Source organism: Hypanus sabinus, unplaced genomic scaffold (genome assembly GCF_030144855.1).
Source record: "Hypanus sabinus isolate sHypSab1 unplaced genomic scaffold, sHypSab1.hap1 scaffold_458, whole genome shotgun sequence".
In the NCBI taxonomy this organism is placed as follows: domain Eukaryota; kingdom Metazoa; phylum Chordata; class Chondrichthyes; order Myliobatiformes; family Dasyatidae; genus Hypanus; species Hypanus sabinus.
The window spans coordinates 179,248-192,346 of NW_026781331.1; the positions used below are offsets into that span (position 1 = coordinate 179,248).

The 13,099-nt window shown below is 44.1% G+C and overlaps 1 protein-coding gene across 2 annotated transcripts in view; it reads right to left on the reverse strand.

The window, feature by feature from the left end:
• Positions 1-1,282: 1,282 nt before the first annotated feature.
• Positions 1,283-13,099, reverse strand: part of LOC132389005 (zinc finger protein 420-like) — a 73,452-nt gene continuing 61,635 nt past the window's right edge. Inside the window, exons 1-3 of one of the 2 annotated variants that reach the window (XM_059961423.1) lie at positions 12,781-12,939; positions 11,230-11,379; positions 1,283-5,476 (exon numbers count right to left, since the gene is read on the reverse strand). In XM_059961423.1, the coding sequence (XP_059817406.1) occupies positions 3,482-5,107 (1,626 nt within the window). In that variant the 5' untranslated portion in view covers positions 5,108-5,476; positions 11,230-11,379; positions 12,781-12,939 and the 3' untranslated portion in view covers positions 1,283-3,481. Of the gene's footprint in view, positions 5,477-11,229; positions 11,380-12,780; positions 12,940-13,099 lie in introns of those variants that run through there. The other variant, XM_059961424.1, reaches the window with a different exon arrangement.

The window sequence follows — 13,099 nt, forward strand, 5'->3', positions numbered from 1 at the left end:
TAGTTCACCACAAGATGGAAATAAAATGTAATCTTGCTTAAAATATTAAAGAAATGTGTCATCTTTAACTTTATGCCTTTTGTAATCAGGTCATCTTTTACTTGCTTAGCTATTTACATTAACAGAAATTTTGACTAGGGGTGCACAAATTTTTGCATGGGTATATCCTGTGCCTTCCGAATTGCTTCCAAAAATTCCAGCCATTGCTGCTCTGTTTTCTTCCCTGCTCGTGATCTTTTTAAATCAATTTTGATCAATTTTTCTCTCATGCCTCTCTAATTCTTTTTATTCCACATTTGACTTTAACTTCTCCTTCTCTAATGTCCGGGTGAATTTGTTCACATTAAGATCACTTGCCCCGAAGGGTTCTTTGAACTTCAGTGACCTAATTAATTCCGGTTCATTACAACACCCAATCCAGAATAGCTGATCCCCAACTGGGCTCAACCATGAGCTGCTCTAAAAAGCATCTTGTAGGCATTCTAGGAATTCCTTCTCTTCAAACCAACACCATCCTGATTTTCCTAATCAAGTGCATGACAATCCCCTATGACTATTGTAACATTGCCCTTTGGCACGCATTTTCCATCTCCCATTGTAATTTCAGGACCTCATACTTACTACTGTTTAAAGGTCTCTGTAAAATTCCCATTAGGGATTTTTTTTTAACATTTGCTGTTCCTCAATTCTACAACTTCCAACCCTTTGCCACCTCTTTCTAATGATTTTATCTAATATTTCAGAGCCACACCACCCCACTACCAGCTTGTTTTTGTCTTGTTCTTTCAATAAATATATAAGTAACTGAGAAACAAGAGGACCTGCAGATGCTAGAAATCTAGAGAACTACACACAAAGTGCTGGAGGAGCTCAGCATGTCAGGCAGCATCTATGGATTGGAATCAACATTTCGGGCCAAGACCCTTCACCGGGACTCTTGATACCCACAAATCTGGTATATCAACAAGCAAAGAAATAGAAAGTAGTGCGAAATAGGGAAAACCTTTGAAAAAATTTAGTTCACACCTTAAGAAGTCCTGTCAAACAGAGCTCACTAGTTAACAAATACAACAAAGGCAATAAACACTTTCTTCAATACCGGCATTGACTTATTAATAAGAAAAATATATTTGTCCCATTTCAATCAGTAAAATTTACAAAGGTAAATAAGAACTTTAGAAAGCTTTAGAAAAGAGTATTTACACTGAAACTCACTTAGATTAACATGACCCTGGACAGAAGGAGGAAAAGGAATAACACACGAGGAAAGATCACACAACAGTCAGGTAAAACTTCTATATTTTCAAGAAAAATGAACTGGATTCAGCACTCCATGTGTGTATATACAGTTGTGATACGGAATACAGATCAGAAAAATTAACTGAGAGGCCAACTCAGAAAAATAAATCATCACTCTGGAAGAAATCATTAGCAGGTGGTATGAGTATGGCATCGCAACAATCTCAGCAGATGAGATGTTGACAAGGAAGATGTTGACAAGATGTTGACTCCTCTTACCAGAAACAGAGGGGTTCCTTGCAGGAATACAAGACAAGCTGTTTAACAAAAGGGGAAAATAAAATCAAAAATACATACAATATTGTTTGTATTTAAGGCAGTAAGTGCTGGAAATGCCAAGAGAAACCAGACACAATCCAACACATTCCAGGATCCAGCAGGAATTTAACTCAAACTGGTTACTTATAAAGATAAAATATCATTCACCAAATTCTTGCTTTAAAATACTGACTCATGATTGCCCTCCATCACTTCAGACAAGCCTGTAAGTTCAAGCCTGATCCAGTTTTATAGTCAAAATCTTACAAATGATATGATAATCAATACATTGTTACAGATAGGACAATCTATAATAACTATCCAGACATAATATTACAGGATAAACAAGCAGGAACAACACCCTCAATAATTGAAACCATTCCAAACACATAGAGGTCACACGGGTATAGTTTGTTATCAGTCAAACCACCAAAAGATTTTCTCCATCAATCTGCTTCCAAATGTTGCTACTCTGTCATTTGTTGCCATACCCCACTGCTGATTCCCTTCTCCTCATCATATGTTCTTACCCCAACCATCTTCCAGAGCCCCAAACTCTGCCCTGTGCAGATTTGTCTCTGGTTTCTGACCCTGCTCCATTGAACGTCCTGCTAATGGTTTACCATTCTGCTTTCAGTCTTTGGAAGACAGTGGTGTTTTCTAACAACCCTTTAGAAGCAGAGAAAATGACCAATAATGTGGTAATGAGCCATGAGTAAGGAGGGTAACTCCGAAATTAATTCTTCCTCAGTCCAGAGATTTCAGGGGTAAAGAACATCTCAGACAGAACTGCAGTCAGCTTAACTTCTTCAGTCTGCAGAGAATTCAAGGGAAACCTCTTCACAAACAGATTGGTGACTGTTTGGAACCCATCACTACAGACAGAGGAAGAGGTGAACAACAGGGGAAGATTTAAGAGGACTGTCCTGGAACAGAATCACTAGCAGGGTCCAGCCAGCCTGAGTTGACTCTCTACTGTACAATAGGTGTAATGTAAATTCAGTAAGTACCAAGGACAGGGTTTAAAATGGAACAGATTTATTTGTCTCAGATGCAGAATATTAAACTCCTGTCCCAGTAAAGTTGAATGCGCAGCAGGAGAATCTTCTCCCATGCCCAGTGACCAGGGTGCAGAACTGGGTGTGGTGAGCAGCAGCAATAATTGCAGAGTTCAGCACTTACAGTCACTCTCAAAATAGCATTCAGCAATGGTGATGGACAAATATCCAGCATGAAGCTTATTGAAACTTTCTCCCCAGTGTGAACCCGCTAGTCTGTCACAAGTGTAACACGCTGTAAGGTTTCACTGCTGATGTAATGGTTTCTCTGTAGCAGCAATATTTAGGTTATGACTAGTGATAACAGGGTTTTGGAGTGCAAGGCATTCCGATGGCAGAATTTTTTTTTTCTTGTGAGTCTGGAAGAGAGATTATTGTGTTTTTTGCTGGGGAGAGATGAGAAGATGTGAACGGAGAGTGGGGGTCCTTTTGTCTTTTGATTTTTTTACTAACCCTATAGTCAAAGAATGAATTATAAAGATCAATCATTAAATCACATACTGTGTATCATTTGTTATTTCAGGGTACTTAGTTATAACATGGGACACACCACACAGCATCCACCCAAACGAGATTTCTTATGTTTGACCGGGCTGAGTGGCTATCACCCCCATATATTAAGCTGCTAGCCGAAGCGAGATTTACATCAGGTTAGATGAATGACTCCTTTTCCATGTTCACAGCAGCTGACTCGCCTCTTCCCATTGTGAACCAGGTAGTGTGTCATAAGGATAGATAAGTGAATGAATCCCTTTCCACATTCACAGCAGGTGAACTGCCTCTTCCTAGTATGAACTCAATGATGCACAATTTGGTTGATTTGGCCGAGAGAAACTTTTCCCAAAGTCTGATCAGTTGATCAGCCTCTAATCAGTATGAACTCGCTGGTGTCTCTGTAGTTGAAATGACTGAGTGAATCGCTTCCCACAGTCTGAGCAGGTAAACGGCTTCTCCCCAGTGTGAATTCGCTGATGTACCTTCAGTTGGGGTGAACAAGTGAATCCCTTCCCACAGTCTGAGCATGTAAATGGCTTCTCCCCATTGTGAATTCGCTGATGTACCTTCAGTTGGGATGAACTAGTGAATCCCTTCCCACAGTCTGAGCAGGTAAATGGCTTCTCCCCAGTGTGAATTCGCTGATGTACCTTCAGTTGGGATGAACAAGTGAATCCCTTCCCACAGTCTGAGCAGGTAAACGGTTTCTCCCCAGTGTGAATTCGTTGATGTACCTTCAGTTGGGATGAACTAGTGCATCCTTTCCCACAGACTGAGCAGATGAACGGCCTCTCTCCAGTGTGAACTCGCTGATGTACCTTCATTTGGGATGAGCAAGTGAATCCCTTCCCACAGACTGAGCAGTTGAACGGCCTCTCCTCAGTGTGAACTGACTGGTGTACCAGTAGTGCGTGTGACAGAGTGAATCCCTTCCCACAGTCTGAGCAGGTGAATGGCCACTCCCCAGTATGAACTGACTTGTGTACCAGTAATTCGTGTGACTGAGTGAATCCCTTCCCACAGTCTGAGCAGGTGAATGGCCTGTCCCGAATGTGAATTCGCTGATGTTCCTTCAGATGGGATGACCGAGTGAATCCCTTTCCACAGTCTGAGCAGGTGAACGGCCTCTCTCCAGTGTGAACTCGCTGATGTACCTTCATTTGGGATAAGCAAGTGAATCCCTTCCCACAGTCTGAGCAGGTGAATGGGTTCTCTCCAGTGTGAACTCGCTGATGTCCCTTCAGTTGGGATGAGCAAATGAATCCCTTCCCACAGTCTGAGCAGGTGAATGGCCTCTCTCCAGTGTGAACTCGCTGGTGTCTCAGTAGGTGAGATGCCTGAGTGAATCCCTTTGAACATTCCGAGCAGATGAACGGCCTCTCGCCAGTGTGAACTTGCCGGTGTGTCTGTAGTTGACATGACCGAGTGAATCCCTTCCCACATTCTGAGCAGGTGAATGGCCTCTCCCCGGTGTGAACTCGCTGGTGTCTCTGTAGTTGAGATGACGCAGTGAATCCCTTCCCACAGACTGAGCAGATGAACGGCCTCTCCTGAGTGTGAACCAACTTGTGTCCCAGGAGGTCGATTGACCGAGTGAAGCCCTTCCCACAGTCTGAGCAGGTGAATGGCCTCTCTCCAGTGTGAACTCTCTGATGTACCTTCAGCTGATATGACTGAGTGAATCCCTTCCCACAGTCTGAGCAGGTGAACGGCCGCTCCCCAGTGTGAATTCGCTGATGTACCTTCAGTTCCGATGAGCAAGTGAATCCCTTCCCACAGACAGAGCAGGTGTATGGCTTCTCACCAGTGTGAACTCGCTCATGTACCTTCAGGTTGGATGATGAAATGAATCCCTTCCCACAGGATGAGCAGAGGAACGGCCTCTCCCCAGTATGAACAAACTTATGTCCCAGTAGGTCGGATGACCGAGTGAATCCCTTCCCACATTCTGAGCAGGTGAATGGCCGCTCCCGAGTGTGAACTCCCTGGTGAGCCATTAGGTCAGATGACCGTGTGAATCCTTCCCCACAAATTCAGCAGATGACCAGCCTCTGCCCGGTGTGATATACTGGTGTGTCCACAGGTGGGAAGACCGACTGAATCCCTTCTCACTCACAGAGTAGGTGAATGGCCTCGTCACAGTGTCAACTTGGTGATGTCCCTTCAGATGAATGGGTTTCCTCCCTTGTTTAAAATGTCAGGCGTGCCAGTCAGTCAGATGATTGAGTGAATCCCTCCCCACAGTCTGAGCAGGAAGGATGATCGAGGAAATCCTTTGTTCCACTTCTTAAATATCTGGATAGAGACAGCAAAACTGGTGTGTGGTGTTCGAGATTCCCATAGATTAATTCTTTGTCATTTTTAACCTGTAAAAAGATATACAAAATCCATCAATGGGTGTAGGACAACATTTCAGATGAGATCATTTGAGTTGTCATGGTGTGATCTGGCAACACACTCTTACAGTGAAGTTCAACCCGAGTTGGAGAGAGAAATCATCTTCTAACTGGGCAGAGAGCTGGTATCTGGAATGACCACTAAACTCTCAGATGTTCTTCCTGTGTCTCTAAGAATGGGGCATTTCTGCCATCTCCAATCTGTGACCTGACTCAGTTTGACTCTCTCCATTGATATTTTTCCCTGTTTACTGAGCTGCATGGGTGCCTGGCCCCACAGCAACTGAAATACTCACACACAAAAAGCCAGCAGCGCATTCCATGCACCCACCACTCTCTGTGTAAAAAAAACTTACCCTGACATCCCCTCAGCATCGATTTCCAAGCATCTTAAAACTCTGCTCCCTTGTGTTAGCCATTTCAGCTCTGGGAAAATATCCTCTGGCTATGCACACAATCAATGCCCCTCGTCATCTTATACACCTAAAAAAGGGTCTCAACATAAATAAGGACATACCACATTATACGTGATTGAGTTCATCTGCACGTTCACACAACCTATGTAGCAGACCTGTAACAGGCAATGAAGGATTTTCTCACCAAAGCTTTTGCACATTGTCCATATGTGGTTTGCTTACTAAACTATGCTTTAAAAAGTCAGATTTGCAAATATCACTCCACTTCTTCCCACTTGCAAATTCTCCAGCAACTTTTGCATTGCCACAACACACACAGGTAACACCAGTTTCTATATTCGACATAAATATTTCCCCTGAACCCACCAGAGGAATTGAGGATATATTAAAAAAAATCATTTTGAACCTATGTAATCTCTGACTAAAAGAATAATTGGTACTGAATAGGAATTTTGAACTGAAGTGAACTCAGTCTTCAGCATTTAGCTAAGACAGGCTCAATACCAGTTCTCTGCAGCTTGCAGAGAGACACACTGAGAACTGATAACATTATACATTGTACTCTCATTAGCTGATAACATTATACATTATACCTTAGCTGATAACGATTGTTCTCTTGTTTGAGTAAATGGAGGACTCAGTGATAGGACAGGAATGAACTTCTGTTTGAAATTAAGCCAGGGCCTTGCAAAGGGAATAACTGACAAGGACTGGACAGTACATCCACCTGTAACTAAAACCTTGATTTAGCAAACTCTCAATTCTAATAATTACGTTTTGCACCAACAGACTTGTTGGGTGTACCAGTTCAAATAACATCTTGCAAAAGTAATGTATGGGCTTGCTATGTACAAGTATACAGCTGTAACCTGAGTCAATAACAAGTCAGTCCACTTGTTAAGATAGTGGCAGTGCTTGCATGCCTTCCCTTTGACAACTGGGTCTCAAACTCCTGCAGGAGAATGCACAATAAACTGTGGTGATGATAGGAAACTGGGCTTCTGTGTATTATTTGGATTCAACTTTTAACATTTGTCATCATGAACAGGACCCCAATACAGGGAGTGCCAAGCAGACGGGCTGAGCAACTGGCTGGACCACTCTGGGGACTGCAGAGACTGACCGGGTGCCCAATAGTTATTTTAATTTTTGTCGCTGTCCGTTAGTTCCTTCGCAGGTACAGTCCCTCGTGGCAGGAGGCAGATCTGCAATGTAAATTAATCAATTGCGCAGGATGTGCCAGCCGGGTAAAGTTACCTGATTGATAATTGAGCAGGAGGCTTTGTGCCGAGTAAATGACAAAGAGAACATGGGTCAATTGCAGTCGATTTAGAGTTTTCCAGACAAGGAAAACGATTTTCAAATGTTGAGTGCAGCGCTGAATAAGAAATTGGGGAACAATATGTGGCCACTGGGGGGGGAACCTGGGATATTACCTCATGAGAACAAGCAGTAAATTTGATATGGAAAATGAACTGTGGAATGAAGTGGAAATTGTGGTAAAGGGAATGGAAGGAAAAGCAGATGTGCAGTGGAACAGTATGTTATTAGCAAGTTGGAGTAAGAATGCATGTGACAATGGGGTAGAGGTATGACCTGCAAAGGTTGGGTGATGCTAAAAGTGAAGTGTGAATGGGTGCATGGATGCCGAAAACGAGAGCAAGAAAAACAAAGTAAGCAAACCAAGGCCAGCCTAGATAGGAGAGAAGGGCAGCAACATCAGACAGACAGACAGATATACTTTATTGATCCCAAAGGAAATTGGGTTTCATTACATACTGATAGGGAAACAAGGGATCCCAAACCCATGTCTGTCATACCAACCCTGTTTGAGGACAGTGACCATGATGAGGAGTGGGCACCACCCGTACCTCTCCTACCTTGCCAGGGGCCAAGTGCACCCATTGCCCCAAAACCCCAATGGTGACTGCTCGGGTAACAGGGAAGGGAGGTTCTCTTTACTCTCAGATCCCGAATGGGAATACTGAGGATTATTTCCAGACAGGGAGGGAAGAATCCAATAAAACCACAGAGTTAATGGCTCCACAAAGACAATTACCCACCCGAATGCTGCCCAATCCACGAGCAGGAGGAGGGACAGCCCTCAGTGATTCCTGTGTATGCACCCTGGAAGCCTCAAGAAATGATAATGATCATGAATCAGGCCCCAGACAGAAGAGAAAACCCAGCACAGTTTGCTCAGTGTGTCCGCAGTACAAAAATGTTTACTGCGACTCCACAAGATTTATTTGGTCTCTGCTGCATGACGAGGGGTGAAAATGGAAGGCAGATTTGAGATACCAAAGCTATCAGGAGTTACAGGTGGGAAAACATAATGAGAATGAACAGACAGGCCAGATCATTCAAGCCTTGGAAAGGGCTCTCCAGCAACCTGTAAACATCATTAAAGTACTTGAATGCAAACCTAAGCCTGGGGAATCGGGACCAGACTATTGGGAGTGATTTGTGGCCTGCTACGGCACTTTCACAGGAGACCAAACATTTAATGATTGGAATCTGTCCCCCCTGTTCAATGCCCTACTGCTCCAATGCTTACCAACTGAGTTAGCCAACATGATTAAAACAAATAATATGGATTGGCCTGACAATGACCGAAATCGAAAGTGATGAGCTTTGACATATCATTCTGACCCGACTTTCGAATCCCGATCAACCCTGAAGGGAACTAATATTAAAGGTGACTATGTTCAGTGGAAAGGAGGATGTGAGTGGGCGACATCTGGGGATCAGAAATGGGAACAAAAACCTACCAACGGACAGGTGGGGACAACAACCCGTTTAGAAATTGACAAGCAAGGATGCCTCCTACTGTGAGTTCCACCCCTGAGGAAGAGCCCAATGTAATATTGCAAGTTGCTGGAATTTCATTTCTGTTTATGGCTGATGTGGGGGCAATCACAACCACTCTCGATCAGGAAATAGTATTGGAAAAGGGATTCCAGCTATCATACGCTACAATCACTCTGTCTGGGTTCGATGACACGGAACACACATATTCACGTACATGACTACGGGAAATAAATCCCACTACGGCCTGCCAGAGATGCTGAGCTCTGACAATGGCCCACACTTTGTGGTGAAAGTAAACAAACGGGTATTTAACAAACTAGCTATCAAGCAACAATTCCACTGTGTACACCACCCACGGGCCACTGGCAGAGTGGAGAGAGCCAATGGCACTCTGAAGAGTAAACTGGCCAGACTAACAGCGGAGACTGGACTCACTTGGTTGAAGGTCCGACCATTAGCCCGAATCCACATGAGGGCTACCCCAAAGGGGAAAACAGGGTTGTCACCAGCTGAAATCATTTCTGGACGGCCCACGAGGACACCCTGGGAACAAAGTCTCAGGACTAAATGCAAAGTGAATAAGAATAAGGAACCTTGGTTCTCGATGGATATTGGAACTCTGATAAAGAAGAGAGAGATGTATGGCATATATGAGAAACGGAGCAAATAAGGTACTTGAGGAGTATAAAAAGTGCAAAAAAATACTTCAGGAAGAAATCAGGAGGGCTGAAAGAAGACATGAGGTGGCGTTGGCAGTCAAGCTGAAGGATAGTAAGAGCTTCCACAGGTATATTAATAGCAAAAGGATAGTTAAGGGATAAAATTGGTCATCTTGAAGATTAGAGTGGTCGGCTATGTATGGAACCAAAAGAAATTGGGGAGATGTTAAATGTTTTTTTTTTGTGTGTCTGAATTTACTGAGGAAACTGGCATGGAGTCAATGGAAATAAGGCAAACAAGTTTTGAGGTCATGGAACCTATACAGATAGATGAGGAAGAGGTGCTTGCTACCTTGAGGCGAGTAGATAAATCTCCAGGACCTGACAGGTTATTCCTTGGGACCCTGAAGGAGACTAGTGTTGAAATTGCAGGGGCCCTGGCAGATATATTTAAATATCATTATCTAAGGGTTAGGTGCCAGAGATTTGGAGGATAGTTCATGTTGTTCTGTTGTTTAAAGCAGGCTCTAAAAGTAATCTGGGAAATTATAGGCTGGTAAGTTTGATGTCGGTCATGGGTAAATTATTGGAAGGAGTACTAAGAGATAGGATCGACAATTATTTAGATAGACAGGGACGTATTAGGGAGAGTCAACACGGCTTTGTGCACGGTAGGTCATGTTTAACAAATATATTAGAGATTTTCGAGGCGGTTACAAGGAAAGTGGATGAAGGCAGGGCAGTGGATGTTGTCTGTATGGACTTCAGTAAGGCCTTTGACAAGGTCCCACATGGAAGGTTAGTTACGAAGATTCATTCACTAGGTATACATGGTGAGGTAGTAAATTTGAATGGGAACTGAGAAAGGGAGAAGTCAGAGAGTGGTAGTGGAGGATTGCTACTTTGAGTGGAGGACTGTGACTGGTGGTGTGCCACAGGGATCAGTGCTGGGTCCAATGTTATTTGTCATCTGTATCAATGATCTGGATAATAATCTGGTAAATTGGATCAGCAAATTTCTTGATGATACAAAGATTGGAGGTGTAGTGCACAGTGAGGAAGGTTTTCAAAGCTTGCAGAGGGATCTGAACCAGCTGGAAAAATGGTAGATGGAGTTTAATACAGACAAGTGTGAGGTATTGCACTTCGGAAGGTCAAACCAAGGTAGAACATACAAGGTAAATGGTAGGGCACTAAGGGGTGCACAAGAACAGAGGGATGTAGGAATACTGATACAAAATTCCCTAAAAGTGGCATCACATGTAGATAGGGTAGTAAAGAGAGCTTTTGGTACTTTGGCCTTTATAAATCAAAGTTCTGAGTATATGAGTTGGAATGTAATGGTGAGGTTGTATATTGCATTAGTGAGGGGGAATTTGGAGTATTGTGTGCAGTTTTGGTCACCGAATTACAGGAAGAATATTAATAAGGTCGAAAGAGTGCAGAGACAAGGATGTTGCTGGGACTTGAGAAACTGAGTTACAGAGAAAGGTTGAATAGGTTAGGACTTTATTCCCTGCAGCGTAGGAGAATGAGGGGTGATTTGATAGAGGTGTATAAAATTAGGATGGGTATAGATAGAGTGAATGCAAGCAGGCTTTTTCCACTGAGGCTAGGGGAGAAGAAAACCCAGAGGACATGGGTTAAGGGTGAAGGGCAAAAAGTTTAAAGGGAATATTGGAGGTGGGGGGGGGGGGGGGCTTCTTCACAACTGGGTCTGACAGAGGCATAACTGGTTCGTCTGGGCACATTCTGTCTCACTCCCAACTATTTTGTACCTTCCTTTGCACAGGCATGTAATGCCTAAAGGACCAGTGTTTGAGTAAATGAGACTCACCAGACTTTCTCCTGACTGAATCAATGGAAACCCTGAGTCAGATGGGTCCTCTCCAGTTTATGCTCTCAGTTCTCGGGCTGGTTCACTTGTTGCTGTTCCCTTGTCTTCAGTTGTGGTTTTTCTTCCAATAAATCTCTCACTGCAGTCTAACTTTAACATGAAAGATAATGAAGCACGTTAACAATGAAAAGGAGGACCAAACATATCTGCTTAATGCTACTAGGAACAAAACTCACTGAAATTTAAACATTGAAGGAAAATATAATGATCACAGTGAACAATCTTTTATTGTTCCTCGCATGACACAGACGATACGGGATTAGAAGGATCCATCATCCAGTCATGGTAAGACATACGACACAGGAACAGAATCAGGTGATTCGATCCATCTGGTCTGTCCCACCATTCAACCAGGGCTGATTTTTATTCCAACACCATATTCCTGCCTTCCTCCTGTAACCCTGAAGCTACTCAGCAATCAGCAGTATATTAATCTGTCACAAATATACCCAAATGGCAGCCTCAGACAAATTCTGCGGCAATAAATTCCACATAACTTACATCTTTTAGCCAAAAAAAAAATCTTATCTCAGTTTTAAAGGGAAGCATCTTTATTCTGAGACTGTGCTATCAGATTACAGACTCTGTCTAATGGAAACATCCTCTCCATGTCCACTATATCCAGGCTTTTCAGCATTCGGTAGGTTTATTAACCATACATCCCTCCACCACCCCCACCGTCCCTCTGAACTCCATCGAGCACAGGTCCAGAACCATCAAATGCTCCTCATACATAATGCCGATCATTCCTGAGATTATTCATGTGAACCTCATTAGCAACAACTGCACCGGACACATTTCCAGGAATAACAGACAAAATGGTTCCAGGATAATTTACAAGGAAAAGTTGTGCTTCCTTTACTGTTATACTATCACTCCATTTCCAGACTAAAACAGGACCATTTCAGGAAGTTTGTATTACAGATCCTGTCTTGTCTATACTGGACCGACCACAGTTGCTGGACTATAAACTTGCAGGAGTAATGTGTGGCTCAGCTCTACTGCGTGGAGCTGAGGCTCGAACCATTCTCCCCCCGAGACTTCCCAGTCTCTCGGTAAAGCAGGCAGTGAAATCAAAGATCCCCACAACCTGGGACGTTCTCCTTTCTCACCCACCCCAGTCCGGGAGAAGACACAACAGCCATAAAGCTCCAGAACAAATGTGAGGAGCCTCAGGAAACGGGACGAGTTCGGGGAAGTTAATGGGACTCGGTGGCCAAAATCACACCACGTGATCTGGCGTCATAACGCGGAGGGCGGGGCGAATCTGCGGCACACAGCCTCACGTGACCTGTCGGCCGGACTTCCATTTCAATTCTGCGGAAACAGACAGCCTGGGCTCCTGGTTTGGATCGTTCAATGCAGATTAGGTCAAGTGGACACATTTCTGACGAGCCTAGATAGTTGGGAAACAAATGAATTCCTGGCCCTCAGTTCGGGGCTCACGGCCAACATCGGATCTCCCCGCTCGGGATCGGTCTCAATACTCACCGATGGGAAAGTGATATCTTCGGCCCGCAGACAGTGATCCCGACGGAAGAGACGAAAGTCTTTCCCGAACACACCACCGACACACTTCAGCTCTGAGCGGAGAGGATAACACCGTCCACCCGGAGACTGTGAACATGCGCGGAGAGATTGTTACATCATCGGGAGGCGGGGCCTCGGAAACAGACGCGCAGGTGCTGCCAATCTGCGGTTAAATGGGAGGGGCAAACGGGATCACGTGCCGGCATTGGTGGACCCCCCCCCCCCGCCCCCCCCAGCTACACATTAGTCTGTGGAAAGAAGCAAACATGCCGCTCACATC